General features: G+C 36.5%; 1 protein-coding gene across 5 annotated transcripts in view; it reads right to left on the reverse strand.

Moving 5' to 3' along the window:
• Positions 1–587: 587 nt before the first annotated feature.
• Plcb4 (phospholipase C beta 4) overlaps positions 588–23,497 on the reverse strand; it is a 355,705-nt gene continuing 332,795 nt past the window's right edge. For 3 of the 5 annotated variants that reach the window (XM_070006763.1, XM_070006764.1, XM_070006766.1), the window contains 10 exons: positions 20,881–20,930; positions 20,674–20,739; positions 18,599–18,714; positions 13,661–13,736; positions 11,791–11,966; positions 11,015–11,116; positions 7,802–7,859; positions 7,296–7,382; positions 4,227–4,263; positions 588–2,153 (listed from right to left, as the gene is read on the reverse strand). In XM_070006763.1, the coding sequence (XP_069862864.1) occupies positions 2,065–2,153; positions 4,227–4,263; positions 7,296–7,382; positions 7,802–7,859; positions 11,015–11,116; positions 11,791–11,966; positions 13,661–13,736; positions 18,599–18,714; positions 20,674–20,739; positions 20,881–20,930 (857 nt within the window). In that variant the 3' untranslated portion in view covers positions 588–2,064. The remainder of the gene's footprint in view (positions 2,154–4,226; positions 4,264–7,295; positions 7,383–7,801; positions 7,860–11,014; positions 11,117–11,790; positions 11,967–13,660; positions 13,737–18,598; positions 18,715–20,673; positions 20,740–20,880; positions 20,931–23,497) is intronic. The other 2 variants (XM_070006768.1, XM_070006767.1) reach the window with 1 other exon arrangement.

Genomic DNA, 23,497 nt, shown 5'->3' on the forward strand with positions numbered 1-23,497 from the left:
CCTGGATCGTTTGGAGCAAAATATCTCTAATAATCTGAGTTCAGGATATAATACTAGAAAACGTATTTATGGTGCCATAGGAGGATGAGAATCCAGAGAACAAATGATTAACAGGAAAGCTTGTAGTATCTTTCAGAAGCAGACAAAAGGGCAAATTCAGTTACAAGTTACAGGATGGTGAACTTGCCCGATGTCTTTTCTTGGAAGAGGCTGTGTGATCTGATAAAGAAAATTTTGGAAAATGGTCAACCCAAATGTGGCTACATTTTACTAATTACAACATTTCCATGAGGGGTTAGTGTATAATAAAATGTAATATGGTTCTATTCTTTTACAGATCAAAAACTAGGAACTAGAGAAATTCTTGTAGAAATCAATCCAAGCTACAAATATGAGAAAAAGAAAACTGAGTCCATCAGAGTTGAAAGTTAAGTAGAACTTACATATTTTGTGTCATTTGAGGTTAAGAGAAAGTAGGGAATATGAAATAAGTCCCCTTTTCAAACTAATGTAGAGATCATTTATGGAAATAAGGCAAAAAGGAAAATACCTTAGAAGCAAATACGCTGACAAATGTTAAATGCATTTTCATTTTTTTTATTAGAGAAGTTGGAAGTTGAATTTCAATATTGATGGTATTATCATTTTCTCTGCTCTGTTCAGAGGAACACATAGAATCAATTTGTACAAGCCTATACCACCCTTCAGTTGGTGTTTTGTGCCCTAAAATCAGTAATCTGATTAGTTCTAGGCTACCAGGTCTCCATGCACTCCTTTCTGACTTTGGCTGCATGGCTCACTCCCCAGTGTTGGACTTCTTCATGCACTGCCTGCGACGCAACTACAGAAGGCGCAAGGGCCATGCAGATGAACACTGTAGCAAATTGTTTGGCTATTTAACAGACATAAAAAGGTTATTTCTTGATATGAAATTCTGAAAATCTGCATAAATATTTTGTGTAAAATTAAATTAGTTTATGTATTTATTTTTCAAACTAGAACTTGAAGTATCAAGAATGCCCACATAATTCATATACACATATATATAGAGAGAGAGAAAGACTTTTTCATTATGCTAAAAGTCTTGATCATCAAATTATAGTCTGTGCCATACATTTAATCAGTATTGATTTGTCATTAGGTTAACTACTCTGAACCAATTAATCTTTAAATGGTGTTGTGTATCATGCAAATGTAACTCTAGTAGTCCGGTTTACTAATCTTGTCAAGTGACAATACTTAGATGATTGTTGCTCTATAACAGTGTGAATTAAGAAGTATAAATACTTTATACATGGTCACATTTACAAACGTTTGCCAATAACCACTCCATGATCTGTACAGTGCAATAGTGAATTGTAAAATCTGGACTCTGCAGAAGCAATTCCTATAAAGCAGTGTCAGATGAAAGCCTTCTCTTAAATGAACCTAACAGAACTCCCCCTTTTTGAGCACTGATGAGTTTTGGCACAGATACACTCTTCTGTTATTTTTCTCTATTGTTCTAGTCATTTCCACAACTCTTACAGGATATTAGCTTCATATGGCATGGTAGAAACATGGCACTTACTGATGAGGTAACTCAGATATAGAAAAAGTCTGCAAAATCATTTCTCTAGTAGACCACTGCTTCTGCTGACGAATCTGTGGACAGAGTTTTTATTTTTTCTCCTAGTGCATGCACTTGCTATTTAATTGTTAATGCACTATTTTTGCTGCAGCTCAAACATGTTCTAATGTATCACAAAGCAGAGTTGTAAACACCAAGCTCATTTACTTGTGATGGTATCTTATAGCAAAACATGTTTAAGTTGTATTACCAATGGTTAAACTCTGCCTGACTGGAAAAGGAGATTTTTGTGGATTCATAGCTACTTTTGGTTGGCCAAGGATATTCAATATTTGAACTGTTAAATAGGAGAATATAAGTCATCTAAAGTCTCTGCAGTTTCAGGTAACTTCTTGTCTACACATAAAAAGAAACAGCAAGAAAACTGCTATTTTCCTTGGAATTTGTATTTGGAAGTTGGGAATGATCTTCTGATGGTTTGTGGTTTTGCTGTTTCAATTCGAACTTTGGAGTTTCACACTACTGTTGCTGGTCTGCGGTCCATCTCGGCTTCCAATTTCACCATCTGCTGCATCTCCTTCGCCTGTAATATCAGAAACATGGCATTACATGTGGAAATCCTCTTCTAAAGCACCTCACAACCCTGGACTGTATTCTCCCCTAAGTCTTATGCTGTCACTGTATTCTTGCTATTCGAAATGTGGTCCATGGGCCACCAACATCTGCATTGCCTAGAACCTTGTCAGGAATGCAAAATCTTGGCTTACACATGGCCCACTGAAACCAAATATCCATTTCAACAAGACCCACCAGGAAATTTTTATGTATATTCATCTTTGAGGATGATTGATTGGTCACCACAGTTTTAGAAAAATTACTTGAAAAGACATTGAGTCAAGCATTTGGTATTTAGACTATGTCAAGATCAAACTGATTTGGTTTTCACAGTTTGATACATTGCTTTGTATGTAGATAACTCTAAAATCAGTTCTAGAGTAAGTGTTGCTTATGTATGACTTGCCTGAAATTTCATGAAAAGTAATTTCCCAAGAATCTAATTGATAAAGTTAATTATGAATATATAGTACATTGATTTGATTCTAGTGGCCTATATTTAGAGCATTATAGAAATAGGATTTTAGAAATTTTATTGCTTGAACTCTGTCCTGAAAGCTCTTACTTCTCTGGGATAATTTTTTTAATGGATGACTAGCAAGTAAGCTATGTTGAATCCAATCTCATGAATTAAGACTATCCCTAAGAGTGGTAGAAAGGAATCAGATAAAGGTAAGGTCTGGTGATAAATAATTGCTTGGCAATACAGGGAAAATAAAACAGTTCATTTCAACTTCTATTTTCCAACTGACAGTCTACATGCCTTAGCCAAAACCATATGCATGTACCTTGAAGGAGTGAGAAAATGTCCCTTTCCTTGTTTAGAGAATACTAGTTTTGAAATAAAGGATATGTAAGAATGGAAACATGGAAGTATAAAGGCATCAATCAGAGGAAGACCCTGAAGTGTTCTGATGTGTCTACTAATGGAAGGTCAGAGGAAGGGTTTAGTTCATTCAAGATCATACTAGAAGCACTTAAATCTCCCAAATGAAGTCCTGTGACTGTCAGGCCATTCAGTGGTTTTCTTCTTATTATTCTTATATTGTGTTTTTCAATTTCAATTTGGTGAGGACAGATATAAAGAACATGCATCTATCTGCATAAGGTTAGAACAAATGGTTCCCTCCAGCCAGATAACTTTATGCCTGATATATAGTCATCCTCTACTAGAACAATGAAGAAATGGAGAAAAATATACAAACATGACACTATGACACAAACAGTATTCATAAGAGATGACAGTGAAACATTATCAGCACTGCAAATTAAATAACTTGAGGGTCAATAGTCATAAAAAATTTTTCTGTGCGTCTCCTCTTTAGCATTTAAAGACAATATGGAATACAGTTTAGAAGGAAGAATCATGTGACCTTGAAAGATTATTCCAAGAGCTAAGTTCTAGCCCAGCAAGGCGACCATTCATTTCCATTTGCAATTCTAGTATATACCTGGCTATTACAAACAGTCCTCTCTTTCTCAAACAAGTTTTTGCTCCTGATCCAAATAATAAATTATATGGTCACCTTTATGAAAGGTGATAAGAGTCCTTGGCAGACTGGACTTAACAGAGAGCAGGACAAAAGATTGCATAACATCTGCAAACAAACCATTACTCTCTGTCATTGAAACCATCAACAAACTTGCAGTGGTGTTCATTAAAAAATTAACATATAAATTAGTCATATTAGCATTTATAAATGATCTGACTCTGTGACCCCACTTTAGTTGTAGTGGTTCTATACGACATGTATATACCACTGTTCTTAATGTCTGGGTTTGTCTTCACTACCATGTTTCCAGATCTGCAATTGGAAATGTTGGCTAACATGCCATCTAAAATTATTTTTTTAAGATTTGGGACTTTTCAGATTAAATATTAAATAGTTTCAGATTTCTAAGCATGAAATAGCCAAGCTGTTAAGTTCAAACCCTTGTGATATTAGTTATGACCAATGTGAATCATAAATAAGACTGAACCCAGAATACTGATGTAGCTGAGAAGGAAAGCAATGTCTGCTTATCAGAATTTTGGTCCTACCTTGCGTTTGGGACACTGCATGACAGGATTTCAAAAGCTGTTTGTACAAAAATAGTAATGTCAAAATTGAGTCATACATACAAAACAAAGAAAATAAATGAGTACTGAAGTGAATTTGAGAAATGAATGCAAAACCATATATAGAAAAGCAAAAGGCTAAGAGTAAAACATGTACACACCCATCAGTGACAAACTTTCCCCAAGTCGATCTCAACAAAAAAATTAAAAAAAAAAACAAAGCAAACAACCAATGCCTGTTGGCCCAGATGAGCAGAGAATTGAACCTTTACCTAGATCCCTTACTTCATTTAAGTTTTTCAATTTACATTTTATTGTTTTTGTGTTAATAGTGGGGCTTAAACTCAGGGCCTTGTACTCTCATTTGGCTTGGCTACTCAAGGCTGGTACTCTACCAATTGAGCCACAACTCCACTTCCAGGTATTATTTGCTGGTTAATTGGAGATAAGTGTCTCACAGACTTTTCTGCTCAGGTTGGCTTCAAATCATGATCCTCTCAGATCTCAGCCTCTTGAGTAGTTATGATTATAGGCATGAGCCAGTGGTACTCAGCTCTTCACTTTATTAGGACAGATGACAAAAATTAATTTTTAAGACTTAATGGTGACAATAATGGAATTGTTAATGTTTGAAATGGTACATGTGAAGATGAAGAAATATTATGTGTTAGGGAAGTCTATGGGAAATTAGAACAGAAAAGAACAAATCACCAACATTTGGAATTTTAAGTGAATGACCAAATAGGGTAGTCTATTAAGTGTCTTACAAACAACACATGTGGCCTGGATCCAGAATCAGGATAAAAATATACAACCTCCTGAGTTATTTCTTGACATAGTTCTAGTTAGTTAAGTACAGCTATTCATGTTTTACTTTGAAGATGATAGGAACCATGTATAACAGTAAAAAATATAGTAAAATGGGAACAAACTATGAAAGGCAATGTGACAGGGGCTTTTAAAGAAGTCTTGAGGCTTAACAATGGTTTTAGAGACTGTTCTGGAAACCTGGAATTATATGGAAATTAAACTTTTAAGCTAGAGAAATATTTAAGGAGTTCTATTACATGGTTTTAGACCTTGAGTTTTAAAAGGGAAGAAATGGAGACATGGTATCCCGTGTACTGCATCTATGAAAGTTGTGGCATACAGAATAATTGTGAATCCAGTGCTTCTGACCTTCACATTAAAACAAAAAAATACACAAGAAAATTCTGGGACTCAATTAGTTATGGAACACATGGTCTTTACAGAGTAAAGCCTAACGCAGAAATTTTATATTTGTCAGAAGGGTCAATGCGATATCTTGATTTTTTTCCTCCCTTGAGTGTCACTAAACATTCAAGTCTCAAGTGTTTGAATGTTCTGTGTGTTCCCAAGCTTTTGTAACTCAAAGTATCAGTTGTGGGTGATAGACATTACTTATGACATATTCAACAGCAATGTATATTTTCAGAACAAAGGCCAGCCCAATTGGCTCCAATCAATACAACTATCAGTAATCTGCAAGAACTCTCATGTGGTTTGAATTACTCATGTATTCATATAAAAGCTCAAAGTGATTTCTTTATGCTGTTTTCAAAGTAAGGACAACTTATTTCTTTAGTTCTGATCTACACCACTATCGTAGTGATGAGCAATTTTTAGCACATTTTTGTTCTTTAGCCAAACTTGTTGCTAAGCAACACAAAAAGTTTTAAAAAAACTTCTTAATTTAGATAGTTAAAACATAACTGTTCCTTACCTTTCATCATGCCCTCCTTTTAAGGATGATTTTTTTTTGAAGCCTCCTCAAAGGCATCTTTATCACCTCTTATCCCTGAATCACTGAAGTGGATTCTAACACTGCAGAGATGGTGACTTTACCCTTAATCACAGTCTTATATTTCCCCAGGGACATTTTCTGAGAAGTACTTTAAGAGCAAAAACATAATTTATATCACGTGTGCCAGAATATGATGTATCTATGCGCTGGCCAAAAGAATTGGATCTATAGGTTCATAAGTATGTATGGTTTTCCTTGGGAATCAGTGCATTAAAGCTAAAAAAAAGGAAATGTGAATAACTCAGAAGTATGGAGATGAATAACACTTCTGTCCATCAAAAAGTAAAGATTTTTTTACCCAAATACACTACAAAATACAATTTTACAGTTTCTGTTTTACTTTCTTATAGATTCTTTTAAATATCAGTTTTAAGTATTCACCAAAGGAGCCACTTACTCCGAAATAAAATATACCTTAGTATATTTTGCTTTAAAATGGGAGAAGATAGAAAAGAATAATGTAGTAGAATGGAACTTTATCATTTCTAAATGGAAGTAACTTATTTAGAAAGAATAACTTCCCAACCCAATTGCACCTAAAGAGTAAAATTTAAATGCTTACTGAGGGTCTTGTGGCTATAGAAGTCAGAGAAAACTCCATCAAGGTGAGATGGCTCTGAGGAAGACTGATGGGCTCACAGCATTACAGGCTAGAGCTCATATGTGCTAGGATATATGTAACTAACTAGCTGGAGTTAGGACTTTACTTCTGTGTACTTCTCTTTAATTAGTTTTGCTTTGCTGGGAGAAAGCATCAAGAGGATAGCATCCATTCACTTTGGTTACTTGAACTTTCACAGAGGCACAAGTTCAGATCTCACTTACAAACTTTAGGAAAATTTTATGACTTCATTTTCAGGTTGAGATTGAAAAACTCATGGTTATTTGTTTTAATATAGAGTAGATTTCGAATTATAACGGAATGAAAATAGAGAAAACTCTTTATTCTAGTCTACTTTCCTTGAGAAATATTACTCCTCAAGTCTCCATAATATATTCAAATAGTGACTTTTCATTCCCTGCCCCCTAACTCTTCTCTCCCATTCCCAATAAGGTACTTCCTGGTTAATTTTTTTCTTTTGAAATACAGTAAAATAGGGAGCAGATTCCTCTAGCCACCTTCCCATTTTGCTATTTAGGCCACTAGCTTTTGTAGATTTCCTATAGTTAATGGCTCAGGTATCCAGAAATTGCTTATGTCTTTCAACATATTTTAGGCAAAGTACCTGTTCATTCTGTTTCTCTAGAAATTCTAGGTGTTCCAGTTGGACTTTTTTCAACTGATCCATTTCTTTGGACTGCTTCATTGCGAGCTGCAAGAATAAAAAAAAAAATCTGGTAAACTTTTGTTGTAAAGACTCATGGATGAAGGCTGAGTTATAAAGTTAACAATTTAAATAATTTATATGGAGATCACAATTTTAACAAAAAAATAGCAGTCTGAAGGCTGGAACACCTTACACGCAGAATTCTTTCTGGGAAGTCCTTTCTGGAAGATAGCAAGTGTACTTATATATAACTGAAACGAAATTTGGCTTCATTTTCTAAATAACGTGGTGTCAAATATAATTTCCTTAAAGATCTTAGTAAAGGATTACTGTAGCTTCCTTGGAAGAGAGAAGCTGAAATGTTTTATGTACAGAAAATTAAGCAGATTAGAATTTAAATCTAAGCAAGAGGTAATGTTTAGGTTTTTCAAGGAAGAGTACCAAGAAAATTATAACATACTTACTCTCTTTCTTTCTTCTAGAAACTTTTTAGTGTTGCTGCTGTTTAATTCTCTGACTCGCCTAAAAATAATGGAAAAAATAGTTGGAATGATACTGAGTGGAATTAATAAACCCTCAAGAATCAGTAATACTTCATTAATTAACTAGATAGAATTATGACTTCTTTTCACTATTTTCATTGCAGCATTTTTAAAATAAACAACACAGAGAAACAAAAAGAGGCTCTGAATGCCCCAGGCTCATTAACAAGTCCTAATGATTTGCTATACTCTGGCATTTTTAAAGAGAATGAAATGTAGCAAATACAGTTTAAGGTCCTTTTGTGCTCTTCCTGATTCTAGTTTCCTCTTTCCTTTTGCCCAGAAGGCAATCATTGCTTGGAATCTGGTGTGGGCCTTTCCCTGCTATGATTTAATATTTTTACTTACAGATGAATGTATCTGTGTGCAATATATTTGGATACAAATCACCTGGAAGTTCTCTCTCTCTCTCTCAAAAACAAAGTAGCAAGTCCACTTCAATAGATCTGGAATGGGCCTAAAGGTCTACATTTTTAAAGAGCTTCCAGGCAATAGTGTTCCTGCTGTTTATCATTTCATCTATTTGCAAAATGTACCCAAATAGTGAAATATTCTGGGTTTCTTTCCAATTCAGTGACTTAATAACAGAATTGAAAAATAATTTTGACTCATTCGAACTAAAATCCAGTCTGTAATGTACTTGAAAAAATAACAGAGTTATTCATGTTGTATGACATACTATATTTTGGACAAATGCAAATTTAAATTAATGCTTTATTTTAAAATCATAACTGAAATAATTTGTTTTTGAACAGATGAAGATAGTATTATTTCTATGTATGGAAGGCCTTTAAACAAAGTCCCTTATCTCAGAAAGACATCCAGAGTTTGCCACATTTACAAAAACAAAAGCAAAGAGAGGTACGACAGCATTACGTTGCAAATAAGGATTGGTACACATGATTTAAAAAAAAACAAAACCTTCCTTGAGAGCTCTCATTGTGATACACAAATAACACTCCATGTTAACTGGGAAATGTCTTGGCCAAAATATTCATTTCCAGTTCAGAAATCTTGTGTACTTTCCTATCTCATTGGTAACTATTATTTGGAGATGGCATGAGGCTTTACACTTCAACATATTTTGACATTTCTTAGCATTGCTCAAAAGGTAAATGTGCTTTTTTAAAAAAGCAACAGCATTGAGGCAGTTGTATAGCAGCCCTCCTTGCTCAAAGTAGTAAGACCAGGTATCCTGTGGGCATCTCAAAATACAAGGTAGCTGGAGGGGATATGGACAGAAGGGAACCATACTGCATTGTTGGTGGGAGTATAAACTTGTTAACCACTTTGGAAAGTGGTATAGAGGTTCCTCAAAAGATTCCACATAGAGCTCCCCTATGACACAGCAATCCCACTTTTGGGCATTTACCCAAATGATCACAAACAAGACCATATTAAAGCTATCAGCACAGCAATGTTTATTGCAGCATTATTTACCATAGCTAAGATATGGAACCAACCCAGATGCCCCTCAGTAGATGAATGGATCAAGAAAATGTGGTATATATACACAATGGAATTCTATGCCTCCAGCAGAAAGAATGACAATGCCCCATTTGTTAGGAAATGGAAAGACTTGGAAAGAGTTATATTAAGTTAAGTAAGCAGGCCCAAAGAAACAGGTCCCATGGTTTCCCTTATTTGCAATAACTAGTGTAAGTCTGAGACAAGCAGAAACCGTCAGATAAGTTGATGTTAGGCGAAATGAACCCTAAGATAGGGATTCAAATATTTTTTTAATTTCTTGTGATTGGTTCTAACATATTTATAAGATGATTTCTTTGTTGCTTTGTATGTCCCTCCCCCACAGTATAACCCCTGCTTTCACTGTATTTGATGTTGGTATAATTTGTGGAGGGGAAGGGGAAAAACAAATCGTTTAAATAGGGATACAGGTGGACCCATTACAACAATGAGATGTACAAGTCGTTATGTCGAAAAATGAACTTTACAACTTTGATGTGGGGGGGTAGCGGGGAGGATTGGGGGGGTGGGAGAAGGATGGGAAGGGATGGGAAGGGGAAATAAAGGAGGAGGCTACAATGCTTGATAAGAAATGTACTCATTATCTTGCCCATGTAATTGTAACCCCTCTGTACAGTATTTTCACAATTAAAAAAATACAAGGTAGCAGAGGAGTGGAAACATGGAAGTTCTACTTTGTGGCTTCCAAGTCATCTAACAGCTTAGCCTATGGTTCATTGAGGGTGAATGACTTTGCTTATGGAGCTCACTGCCTTTGGATCTTCAGAGGTGGAAGAAAACCAGACAGGTGAATGAATGTGTTATCTGTGATGACTGGCAACCAAGAACCATTAACTTCCTCTCTTAAGCATCACAACTACTGATGTTCTTCAAGTCCTCTTTAACAATAGCAGTTAAAGGTTCTTACACCTGGGACCTGCTTTCAATGGCCTTATTCAGGCCCCATCTTGGTTCCCTCCTCTATCCACCAACTTCCCTTGGCTGAACATCTTTCTTAGTGGGACATGCACCTGAATTCCTGTGCTAGTCTCTCTTCCCAGAAAACCCACTCAGAATAAAGACAAACTTGAAAAACTTGGGCAGGAGCTTTTAAGTTCATCTCTGCTTGTCAAGAGATTAAGACATCAAGCTGGGCGCTCGTGGCTCATGTCTGAAATCCTAGCTACTCAGGAGGCTGAGATCTGAGGATCACAGTTTGAAGCCAGCCTGGGCAGAAAAGTCCCTCTAAAATTCTGATCTCTCATAAACTACTCAGAAAAGTCAGAAGTGGCGCTGTAGCTCCAGTGGTAGAGCACTAGCCTTGAGCACCAACAGGCTCAAGGAAAGCACTCAAGCCTTGAGTTCAAGCTCCAGGACCAGCAAAAAATAAATAAATAAAATAAAGAAAGAAATAAGAGAGCTCAAGACATCAATGGAAGAAGATTGCCTTCCTGCTATTCAGACCCTTCCCATCCAAGACTATGGATCATCAAGTGAGGTACTTGCAAAATAACCCCATAGAGTGCAGAAAGAAAGGATGTTTTAGAATTACACTGATTATTATTATTATCATGTTCTACAAAATTTTTGTTGCAAACAAGCACACATGTACTGAATATAAATTTATTTTACTTGTAGTAAAATAGAAAACTTAGAGAACATACTTACCTTTCCCGTTCTGCTTTGTTCTTGATAGATTTATCTTGGCTGATGGCTTTGCTGTTTTCCATAGAAATCTTAGCCTGGTGGGCTCGCATTTCCTTGCTCTCTCTATGTATGAAACACAAATGAGATGAGGGTGGAGAGTCAGTGATTAATGGCTGCAAGGGCTTCACTTAGGGAAGGTGAAAAGGTTCTGGAGAATGTTGGAGATGGTGTCCCCAAATGGGAATGAACTGACTGTCACATACTTACAAATCATTACATGGAAACCTTTTATGTTATCCATTGCATGCCTCTTCTGTCTCAGTAACTCTGGAAATAGGTTTCCTTTTTATTAGTATTATCAAGTTCATTTAGTTATTGTGTGTTTGAGAGAGGGAGGGACAGAGATCCAACTCATAGGAACGCTAATCTCTGCAGGGCAGTGGGCCATCTAGTGGTAAGGTAGCTTGTGGGGGCTGGTAAAGAACAATTTTTTATCCATCAAAACCAAGGCACCAGTAAGTGGCTTATGCCTGTAATCCTAGCTACTCAGGATCTGAGGATAGTGGTTCAAAGCTAGCCCAGGAAGAAAAAAAATCTGTGACACTCATCTCCAATTAATGACCAAAAAGCCTGCAGTGCAGCTGTGGCTCAAGTGCTAGAGCACTATCTTTGAATGAAAAAGCTCAGGAACCGTTCCCAGGCCTTGAGTTCAAGCCCCAGTTTAAAAGCAAGCAAGCAAGCAAACAAACAAAACAACAACAACAGGAGTTTACCCTGGGTATGGCTGACTTTCCTACCTGTCATGGGACAGTTTCAGCTGCTGGGTTTGTTGCTCATGAGCATTGATTAGCAGCTTTCTCAGTAATTCACACTGCTGGTTAAGGTGCAGGTCCCGGATCTCTTGCTCCTCTGCACTGTGGGTATTGATCATTTCTGACCACTCTTTTGTGTGCTGAGCTACAATCTCTTTGACCTGTTGGAGAAAATGGAACAATATCATCTGGAATCTTCACAGTTAGGTATGAACCGAAAGCATTATCATTCTTGCACTTCAGATTCCTCCCACCAATTGACTTGGAGAATCACCGGAAACCCACACACTGCACAAAATGATACCTATTGATGGATGGGGATTAGGAAGTCATTGCTTATTAAAAATCAATCAATTGCTTGATTCAGTGTTTAACCATGCCTGGTATTTCACTGCCTAACTCACATTCTGCTTTATCTAAATCATAGGCTCCTCTTCAAGTTCCACCTAAGCTTTGCTTCTATATGGCCACAGGTTGGAATAAAGTGAAGTGCTCTCCTCAGTTACATATTACTGTATCCTCTCAAATAGACGCTGGGGTATGAAGTCTTCCAGTCCTGATAGCCATATTCTTTGCAATATGGCTATGTAGTTCCTCTTGGTAACACATCACAGTTACTCCATGAAATTACACTTAGCTAGCTTTGTGACTTCCTTTAGGAGATGAGGAGATAGTAAATGAAAGAAGAGGGAAACTGTTAGGTGAGGAGAAGAAAACTGTAAGCAGAGGAAAACTGTTTTCCCCTTTGTTGTGTTTGGTACCCTGTTGCTGAGCTTGCTAGAGACTACAAGTAATATACGAAAAGATAATCAGCAACCAGCCAACCATCAGATGCACATGTGAGGCCAGGAAACCCCAGCTGACTAGAGACACATGAGTGAGCTCAGCAAAATTAGAAGAACCACCCAGTAGACTATAGCCCAAACTTCACTGAGTTGTGAGCTAATAAATTAAGGCCTTACATTTTGACAGATTTTTATGCAGCAAAAAAACCCTAAGTATATTATCATGTGACTTAGTCATGGCATCCAAAGAGCTCCCTGCTCCAGAGAAGCTTACTGCTTCTAACTGAACATTATCTAGAACAGCATGGCTGGCTCATGTGTGCAGCAAGGTCATAGTGCTCAAAGACATAGCTGCCCACAGACATATGAACACCAGATGGTTAAACCAAAAGCTGCAGTTGGGAGCTTTAAGGGTTTTTACTTTTAAATTAATTATTGCTGGAAGTTTGTATTTTTTTAACCAAGCCTTAGTAATTAGGTCTCCAAATGTTCAAAACATTAATTAAGGTATTTCAAGCTTCTATTTTTTTTTTTCTTGTCGTAGGAGAAATGCAAAGATGGAGTAGGTTTGTAACAAATACTTTCCCCCAATTTCGGGAGGTTTTTGGTTATGTACTGACTGTTACTTCTTTTTTAAAATATTTTTATTGTAAAGATACTGTACAGAGGGGTTACAGCTCCATGAGTAAGGTAATGAGTATATTTCCTATTGAGCATTGTTATCCTCTTCTTTGTTTTTCCCCAATACCCCTTCCCTCCCCACTTACTGTTACTTCTATAGGAAAGAGTATTCTGTATTTTGCAGTATTTCTTTTTGGTCTTTTTACACATTGTTTCACTTGATGCCTTAGAGTGGGATAATACAAATACTGCTAGCATATTTCTACACATAAGACAAAAATGATTTTCCATAAGGTGGAGTTCTCAAAGGCAGCAAATTGGGGAATATATGAGCCTCAGATCCCATCTTCCTATACCTCTGTTGTTTCTGACATCAACACAAGTAGCTATTCTAAAGTAACTATGGTGTCTTCTGCAAGTCACCACTGTGGAAATGGGCATTTTCTCACCTTAGATTTGTGATCTGATGTCAGGGTCTGAATTTTAATTTCTGTTTCTTTCTTCATTTCAAGGCAATTACTTCCCCTGAAAATAGAAAATTACAAATGCATGCTAGAAATTAGATATCTTCTAATTCCTTTAGCCTCTGTGACAGGGCTTTCTAATGAAAACAATATATTCATCAAATGTAGGATGCCCTGGCTTAATGGGCAGCATTAGTTTTTCTAGTAATAGACTGATACCTTACAAAATATTATCTGTATCATGATTACTCAATTCAATCACCACACAAAGAAACACTTCAAACTTAGCAATTATTTCATTGTTATGTCTGCTGTCAGAGTTTCCATTTTGGTTCCTGTTTTTCTTTGAGCTGATTTTTTTTTCATTTAGTCAATCAAATGTTATTTGGAATGAAAACTGGAAAATAGAGGTCCTCAGCCTTAAGTGAATTTCTAATTCTTCAATTTTGGTTGTGAAGCCAGACTTTTGTCTTTTAAACATGCCAATGAAGAAGAAAATACCATTTCTTGGCATCAGAGGGAAACTTTTTGTTTTGCTTCTTATTGTATCATAAATAGGAAATACATTTGAGGCAACTGCCCAGCAATCATTACTGCTGATTTCGGTGATTATGTTTTCTTTTCCATATGACTGCTGAAACAGGGACAGGTTCTGAGCTTCTGTCTTCAGCATGTATGCTCTGGTTTATTATAGCCCAAGTCAGAATGCTTCATTATATTGTGAATTGAGTATTCTTTCAGAGAAGCATTATTCAGAAACTTCAAAGTCTCTCATCAAATCTATTACTTCTCACTGACTGACTCCGAGTATTTTTCTTCTGTCATCTGTCATTCAGTGAGACTGGAATATTGCTGAAACATCCCCTTGTCTTATTTCTAGACACAATCTTTACAGCAAATGCAACAAAAGATTTAATTGCAACTTCTTATTTACTGGCATAAACTAAATATTCCTGATATTTTGAAAATCAAGATTGCATTTTCTCTTGTGCATTCATTTATTTATTTTCTGGGCTACGTAAAAAAAAAAATCTGTAATTGCTTTTCCTTCTCCTCCCATTCATGTTCTCTGCTTTGCCTTGAAGATGGTGAGTGAAAACCCCCATGAGAGACATACTGATATGTTTACTACAGAGCACTTGAACAAAGTTTGCTTTTTCACATAGTCATTCCCTTCAGCTAAGTAGAAAGAGAAAGGAAACCTACAAGTGCTTCCTGAATTAGGATAGATGCTTGATAAACACATCATAAGTCTATCAAAGGCAAAAATGCATTTAATCTACCCAAACTTCTACACATCCTATTTTGACAATATAGTCCAACGGTAGCCTACCATAGTTCCCCTGGGTGATTATATGGCTGACTAGGGGTTCTGCCCAGCAGCCAAAGGTTATCATACCACCTCTTAGTATACTAGGAAAAGATCCTCAAATTCAAAGTGCACATTCTTGTTATAAAGATAGAAATTCATAATTCAAATAGTCCGTAGTCAAGAATTATCTATATTTATATTAGAAACAGATTCCACTGAGGAAATCTCCAAAAATTATCACCACTTTTGACTTTCATGGATGATTTAGTAACTTGAAGAAAATATGTCTAGATGATCTTGATGAAGGACAGAGGGGAAACTCTAGTTTGCTCTGCTGGCCAGAAGGAACCAACTGATGTCTGGTTTCACAGATCTTTTTGGGGTTTTGTTTTTGCTTTTGAGACAGCGTCTAAATATGTAGCGCAGGCTGGCCTTGAACTAGAGATCTTCTGCCTCAACTTCCCATGTGCTGGTCTTACAAGGCATATGCCAATCATGCTTTTAATGAATTGTGGTGACTTTTATTCCTTGAAGTATTTAGGAAATACTCTTCAGAGTCTGGAGGCTGAGAGGTTTTCTTGTTCTCTTGTTTCACTCCTGGCGAAGTAAGACTTTGTCAAGAGATCTCCAACAATGCTTATTAGACTGACTTGGGAGTTAAGTGTATAACAGGAACAATATGTAGTAAAGGTCACTTTCATCCACTTTTAATCTTTGTGAGTAAAAATAATGAAGTAAAGATGTACTTTACCTATTTTAGGAGTTATAGAGGCATTATTATTGATTTATGGATTTAAAGAACTGCAGTATCCTTTTTTTAAAGCAAAGAAACTCTGTACATGGTGCTTGAGCCTAAAATGTCATTAGATTCTACTTTAAACACATGAAAAGATAAAAGATAAAATGGGTGACATTGATCAAGATACATTGTAATATTAACTGATTTGCAGAATGGTAAAAACAAAACAAGACAACTTTGACATGTGATTATTCTAAGTGGAATGTAAAATTAATGACTATTTTGGGAATAATTGGGAAAGTTAGCATAGTCAAATATTATTATTCAAAAAAACTTCGATTCTAAATGCCTGTAGTTTCTATTTGTAAAGATAGATGGATCTTGATCCATCTTTCATTAAGTAAGTCTTCTGAATTTTAAAAAAGGAAATCCTCAATATCGGTATCTACAAAACCCAAAGTATTTAAAAAATAATGACTTGTGAAACTTATTCTTAGAGAATATTATCAATTTGCAAAAAAATTTGCTCCTTAAAAATATGGCGTTAGAGCTTATTTCTACTTCTTTCAACATTCTTATCTAAAATGTCATTGGAAATAAGAAAATAACTGGAAAACAAAATTCTACAGCTGCTGATATGGTTAGAAGTCCTGAAAAGTCATCATATGGCCAAATGAGCTGCGAGATGGCTGAGTTTGATCTAACTCACTTAAAATATGGATTGATCATAGTCAATTCATCATAGTCATATGCTACTTTATTGAATGGCAGCTTCTTTTACAACCACTTAAAGATAAAAATAAAATAAATAACATATGGATTGAAAAAAATTCAAAGCAGGATGCCTTATTCTGCTTCTATGACACAGTCAAATCAATGACCAAACTGTGCATAATAACTATGCTTCCCAGTCAGAGCCTGGCGTGTGTATGTGTGTGTGTGTGTGTGTGTGTGTGTGTGTGTGTGTGTGTGTGTGTATGTGTGTGTGTGTGTGTGTGTGTGTGTGTGTGCGTGTGTGTGTGTGTGTGTTTAATTATATGAAGGTACCTCTTAAAGTTTGAGATCTGAGGTTAGGCTAGGTGTTATGTTGTTACTCACCATTGACCTCTCAAGGTAAATGACACTAGTTTCATGTAAAAAAGGAGAAAAAAAGTGACCTTTGGAACCAGAAATTGTGAGAAACATTCTGTTTTTAGACATTCAGTTTTCTAGGTATATCTAAAGCATCAGCAAATGAAAGTACAAAATGTAATTCTTTTCTCCCTTTCTTTACTATCAAAAGCTGTGGAAGGTGAGAAGATATCCACAGAAAGCTGAAGATAGAGAATAAAAATCAAGAGAAAATCCATTAAAGGAAGACAAAGCTGGGCCAAAAATTGTATTTCACAGAAATAAGACTGTAAGACTGCATAGACTTGCAGTATCTTCCCCAAGGGGAAAGTAGGTAACATGAGAGTGCAGACCCTTGTCAGATGATCAGATCAGCATCTCCTATGTTGTAATGTCAACAGTACCCTCTCCTCAATACCAGCCACTTCATAGGGCATCATTGTTTTCATGCTACCCTTATCAAACATTCATAACTTCCCTTAAATCATGAGAAATACCAAAAGCCAAAAGGAGTCTCATTCTACAAAACAACTGAGAATTATTCTTCCAAAGTGGAAAAAGTCAAGAGACCATGAGAGACTGAGGATCTATAATTGACTAAGGGTACTGAGAAGTAAGTAAATGCAATATGCAATTTCTAGGGTGAATCCCAAAGCAGAAAAGGGATATTAGGGAAAAAACAAAATTGGTGAAATTTGAAAAAGCACCACAGTTTTTTGAACAGCATTTTGCCAATGTCCATTTCCTGGGCTTATGATTATATTATGGCTGTATGAGACGTTACCATTTAAGGAAGCAGAGTTAGGAGTAAGTGGGGGGGAGGGGGGACATAGAAAAGGTGAACCACAGGGTTAACAAATATAGCAGTGGTACTCACTAGCCAATAAATGGAACATGAACTACACGACTTGTGGGTGGGGACAAATGGGTAAAGAATGGGAAAGATCAAGGTAAAGGGTGACATGGTTCAAAAAGAAATGCACTCATTACCTGACTTAGTCAACTATAATCCCCCTATATCACTTTTATAATAATAATAAAAATATTAAATAAAAAATAAAAGAGTAAGTGGGAACTCTAGCACAGGGCATGTGGGCTAAGGTCCCATTTGCGTTCCTTAAACCAAAGACAATACTTAGCAATACTATGTTTCTTCCCACACATAGCTAAGTATGATACGGTTTATTTTATAAATTAGTCTCAGTAAAATATTCACAACTATAGTGATAAAAATGGAACAATTAAAATACTATACTATAATAAAAGTTCTTTAAAGCTTATGAATTACTATTTCAAGAAATTTCCTTTTAATATTTTTGGACTGTGGTCAACTGTGGGTAACAGATATACCAACATAATCAAACTGCAGATCATAGAGAGACTATTGTATTTCTTCAACTTATCTTATAATTTTCAAGTTAATTACTTAACATTATGTAAGAATAAGTTACCACCAATTATCAGAGTAGAGAAATGTTTTTTCTATTAGTTTTGACTGAGATTCCTTTGTTATATTTGAAGACGTTTTGATAAGTTACTTAGTTCCAACATCTCTACTGAGAACCTTCCTTAAACCACAGAAAAGTCAGTGAATGCCTTAAGCTGCTATGTTAGTATGTTTAAAAATGGCTCATGCTTTCCAGGAGGATTTTTAATGAGCCAGCATTGATGCAGTTATTCCTTGACCTTAGCAGACAGGTACACTTGGAAAAGATAAACTATAAGAAGAGGAAAGCCCCTGGAAGGAAGTGAACAATCTTACCCTTTCTTCTTCATTGCTTTTTCTAAGATTTTCTCATGAGTTGACTTCTCTTTGTCATACTGAGCCACAATTTTGTCAACTTGTGTGCAATGCAACTTCTGCATGGTACTATGCTCCTGAAGGAAAAGAATTTACAGTTATTTGTTGGGTTTTTAGTGTGGCTGAGAAGCTTGACATTTGAGAAGCCAAGGACTAAACCAATCTGAGAACATCGCACACTGTCTAAGAATCCTGTCCAGCACATACCTTGTTGGGAATCCCCAGTAAGGGCCATCCTCAGCCTCAGCATAATAAAAATGCTGCTTCAAAAGGCAGCTCTGCTCGGAGGTAGCAGTGCTAATCCTCTCAAAGTCCTTTCATATACATGCACATCTTTATACATTTCCCACCTGCTTATCTTCATTTTTTAAAGAGGTCTTGCTATGTTGCCTATGCTATTCTTGAACTGGGCTCAAGTAATTATAAGGCCTTAGCTTCCTGAGTAATTGGAGTGAAAAGCATATGCCACAGCATTTAGCTTACCCATTCATCATTGTTCTGTTGTCTCAGACATCTAGTCCATTGTCCCCTCCACACACTAGTCCCTAAAAACCTGTTTGGCCACCATATTGCTTCATTTTTGTCTAAATATAACTATCTGCCATGTGACATATTTCAAAATACTTGACACATTTTGGAATTAATTAATTTCAAGGAAAAAATTCCTTGAAGACCATCCATACAGAATGAAGACTGTCATTATGGCTGCTACCATGAGCTGAACTTGAACCTACAGGACTGATAGTGTCACTGACTTCCTTATTCATGATACCAAGAATGTTCAGAAGCACTGGCCTTCAGCGTCACAGATATTTAAGCTACTTTTTGTGACCTGCTTAAATCACTGAAATTAAGGGTACAACTCTTTGAAAACTGTTTTTCTCTAAACATCATTTTCTTCCAGACAATAAGGTATGCAAAGCCCTTGGACAATTCAAATAGTCTAAATACATTTCCGTAAAAGTCAACAATGTGGTAAGTAAAAAAGTAAGCCGGCAAATTGGGCTTATAACTAGCATTGAAGTAGTTGTTTTCCTCTAAGTAAGCTATTCCTATTCACTAAATTTCACTTTACTCCTGTCTAAAATGTGGAGAGTATTATTTAGGTCTCAAGGATACTGTGAGGATTCAAGAATGTTCATAAAATGTGTGATGCCAATACATGTCTGATTGAGAATTCAGATTCTATACATTCCACAGAATAACAAAGTTAGTCCCACGTGTGTGTATTCAGTGTGGGAGAAGCAATTCATTCATAAGCTTAGCATCACACACTTATGACTTCCATTTCTGAAGTGTAAGAGAATATAAAAAACAAGCAATGAGATGTAATCCTGATCAGAAATGCTTGGAAAAAGCAGCAGCACATGGCCACATAAATTACTGTGGCATGTTAGTCACAATAAAATTATTTTATGGAATTCTGAAGGCTAATGCTTCTTTCACAGAATGCGTGATAAAACTGTAAGAAAGTCCACAGAAATCCAGACAATGGGCTTTTAAGAAGACAGTAAATCTTCTTTTACATTCTATGATAATGGACCTTTAGGAAGTTAGAAGTTACTTTCTGCAAGGGAAGGTAATCTAATTTATCCAGTCATTTGGAATTTACTGGTTAGTGACTGATTTGAATCTTTTCTTCCTAACCAGAAAACGGATGGAATGAAGCCTAAGGCTTCTTAAGGTGAGGGAAAGGTCTACTAGGATCATTTCTAAGGAGGGTGTCGTATGTGCTGGGAGGTTTATTCAGCCACAGGAGAATTCCCAGAGTTCTCATAAATTTGCAACTGTGTCTTAACATGTCTCCTAACTGCTATCTAAAAGGTTTCTTCTGAGTAAAAAGTAAAATAAATAAATTTCATAAGTAGTCTGCTGGGTGGGGTTTATATCGCCTTGGAGGATGGGAGAGTAAGAATCACTCTAGGTGAAATGAGCAGACATTCAAGCTTGCTAGCATCTGTCTCCCCATAGTGTATGGGGTAAACCATGGCTAGTGACCCAGGGAACTGAGGAAATGAGCAGAAGAAAGACTTTACCTTCGCATGTTTCTTCTTCAAAGAATTTAATTCTTTCTGTTGTTTCTTTAAATGTTTCAAGTAAGCCTGTAAAGAAGGAGTGGGGAAGAGGATCTAAATTAAGTTTATTTTTCTTGGAGGCAGAATGACTACACTTAGTGAAAAAATACATTGTTTTATCAATAGATATAGCACAAGAGTGCTTGAGCAAAGGTCAAGCGATTTTACCTTCATTTGCTTCAAATCTTCTATCCTTATTTGAGGGATAAGTTCAATACCTTAAAAGAAAGTCACACAAAAGTTATTCTGTATGTTAACAATTGGAGAAAATAATAGATGACACAAATTCAATTTTAAATCTTATATAAAGACCCCAAAACAGCTTTGCAGCTAAAGGATATAATATATATATGTAAAGGATATAATATATATATAATACACATATCTTATTATCCTTAAGTAGTTGTACAAAGGATTTGCCATTCAACGAAGCAGTTTGAATGAAATGCATCTTGATCAAATGTCATTCCTTTCGTCTTTCTCCCTCATCCCTCCCAACCCCACTCCTTCCCTTGATTTTCTTAATTTTGTAGGGTATACATTACATTTATGAAAGATATAAACATTTTAATTCTTATTGCAAAGCACTTAAGTAAACAATTAGAATGCTTAGTGTCTTAGTTTCCCTAGCAGCAGAAGATACATGCACATGTGACTTATTGAAGGTAGACTCAGGAGAAACTGCTCAGCAAGAAGCAGGGCCAGTATTGGTGGATCATGCCTGTAATTCTAGTTACTCAAGAGGCTGAGATATGAAGATCACACTTTGAAGAGAGCCCAGGCAGGAAAGTCTGTGAGGCTCTTATCTTTGACCCAGATAACTAGAAGTGGAGCCATGGCCCAAGTAGTAGAGGACAAGCCTTGAGCAAAACAGCTAAAGAACAGCATCCAGGCCTTGAGTTCAAGCCCCAGTATGGGCACAAAAAGAGAGAGAAGCAGAATAAGGCATGACATACTTCTAGCTGAAACCTAGCCTCAGCCTGTCCTATGAGAGGTCCTCAGTATAAAGGGCACTTAGGAGAAACTTGATCTGGATGGAAGGAAATTTGGCTCCATGGGAGCCTGTGGAGAACTTCAGAGGTTTCATAAAACAATTCAGGCATTTCCAGGCAAAGGAATTCTCATAGTCTTGGTAATTCTGTAGAAGGGGCAGCTAGAATTTACAAAGAGCCAACACTAGCAGCTCAGGGATTGGCAAAGTGACCTCCACAAGGGAATCCGATCAGGCTTGTGACACCTAATACAGTTAGCTCTGCATTCATATGTGAAAGCATATCCTATCATACCAGTCCACGAACTCCCAACTCCATTCCCAACTTAATCATCACTAATGAATAAGACTTTTAAAAGGCATTAAAAAATAATCAGCATTTAAGCCACATGTTATCTGAGTGCAGCAATGCCCTTAACACAAAGGAAATAATGAAATCAAAGCACTACATAACAGAATGCTGCCGTTAGTACCTAGAGTAATGCACCAAGTCATCTTGCTATCTGAGTTAATGCTAGGCCATAAGTTGTCATGGCAACCTCGGTGGTAGAAGACTGTCTAATGGGTTCTGTTTGACTGCAGATTTTCATCCGAGGCAAATAAAATGAATGCACACTCAATACTAAATTGATTTCCATTAGAATCCCAAAGGCCAGGTATGATACTTCAAGACAGATAGATATGAAGTCCGCATCAGATCTCTTTGTCTTTCAGTTCCATTTGTTTTAAGATCTGAACATCCAGTGTTGGGGGAGGGGGTGTAAAAGTAATCTTGGCTGAGAGAATGAGTACTGAGAGCTCTGGCATTTTAAGATAGGATGTGAAGGCTAGGCAGGAAATTTCCTGAACCCTTAGGTCATAATATCGAAATCTACCTCCCTGCCTTATGGCAGACAGTGAGGCAGAGGCAGTATAGGATAGGGAAGTGAATCCCAGCATGGTTAAGAGCTTCATAATGTTGGTTCTCAGTTCTCTTGCCTATAAAATGAACACACAGGATTGGAGGGTCTTGCACAGACCTCTAGAGAGCTAAGAAGTACAAACAGCTTGGCTGATGAGATTTCTTTTTCTTGTTTTGGTTTTGGTTCAATGAATTCCTGATAAACAGGAGCCTGAAACAATATATACTGCCCTCAATGGCATTTTTTGCACTGTTAGAAAAAGGAACAACGTACAATTTAATTCCCCTTAGTGATTTAATTTAAAAATCTCATATTGTACAGATCAGCACCTAATCCATGCACATGGACTTTTCCACCAATATGCCCAGAGCAGCATGTCAAAGGCACATTTGTTGATGGTGGAAATGTCTCGTGTGTGAGGTGCCTTAGAGCCTTAGAGCTAGCAGCTACACAGGCTGCTTCAGCATCTCGTGGGTAGGGAGCTCAAGTTTCAAATGTCTGAGGGTAAATTAAGTATATTTAGATAGTCGCAGGTAGCTACAGGATACTATCTTCATACCAACCTTCCTGGGATGAAAGTGGGATAAGAGGCACACATTTTGGGATCTAAAGATTCTAACTGAAGTTTCAGAGGGGACATCATTCAAAAAATGCACTCAAAACCTGACTTATGTAACTGTAACCCCTCTGTACATTGTCTTTACAATAAATATTTTAGAAAAAGAAAAACGTTTTTGTTTTTAACAATATTTCTAAAACAATAACATGTCTTTTCTCAAATCCAAATTTATAAGTTAGGTAGGAATTGGTTCCTTCCCTCCCTCCCTCCCTCCCTCCCTCCTTCCTTCCTTTTTTTCTTTATCTCTCCCTCCCTGCTTTCCTTTCTCTCTCT

This window comes from Dipodomys merriami, unplaced genomic scaffold (genome assembly GCF_024711535.1).
Source record: "Dipodomys merriami isolate MVZ:Mamm:240054 unplaced genomic scaffold, mDipMer1.0.p SCAF_7, whole genome shotgun sequence".
In the NCBI taxonomy this organism is placed as follows: Eukaryota; Metazoa; Chordata; class Mammalia; order Rodentia; family Heteromyidae; genus Dipodomys; species Dipodomys merriami.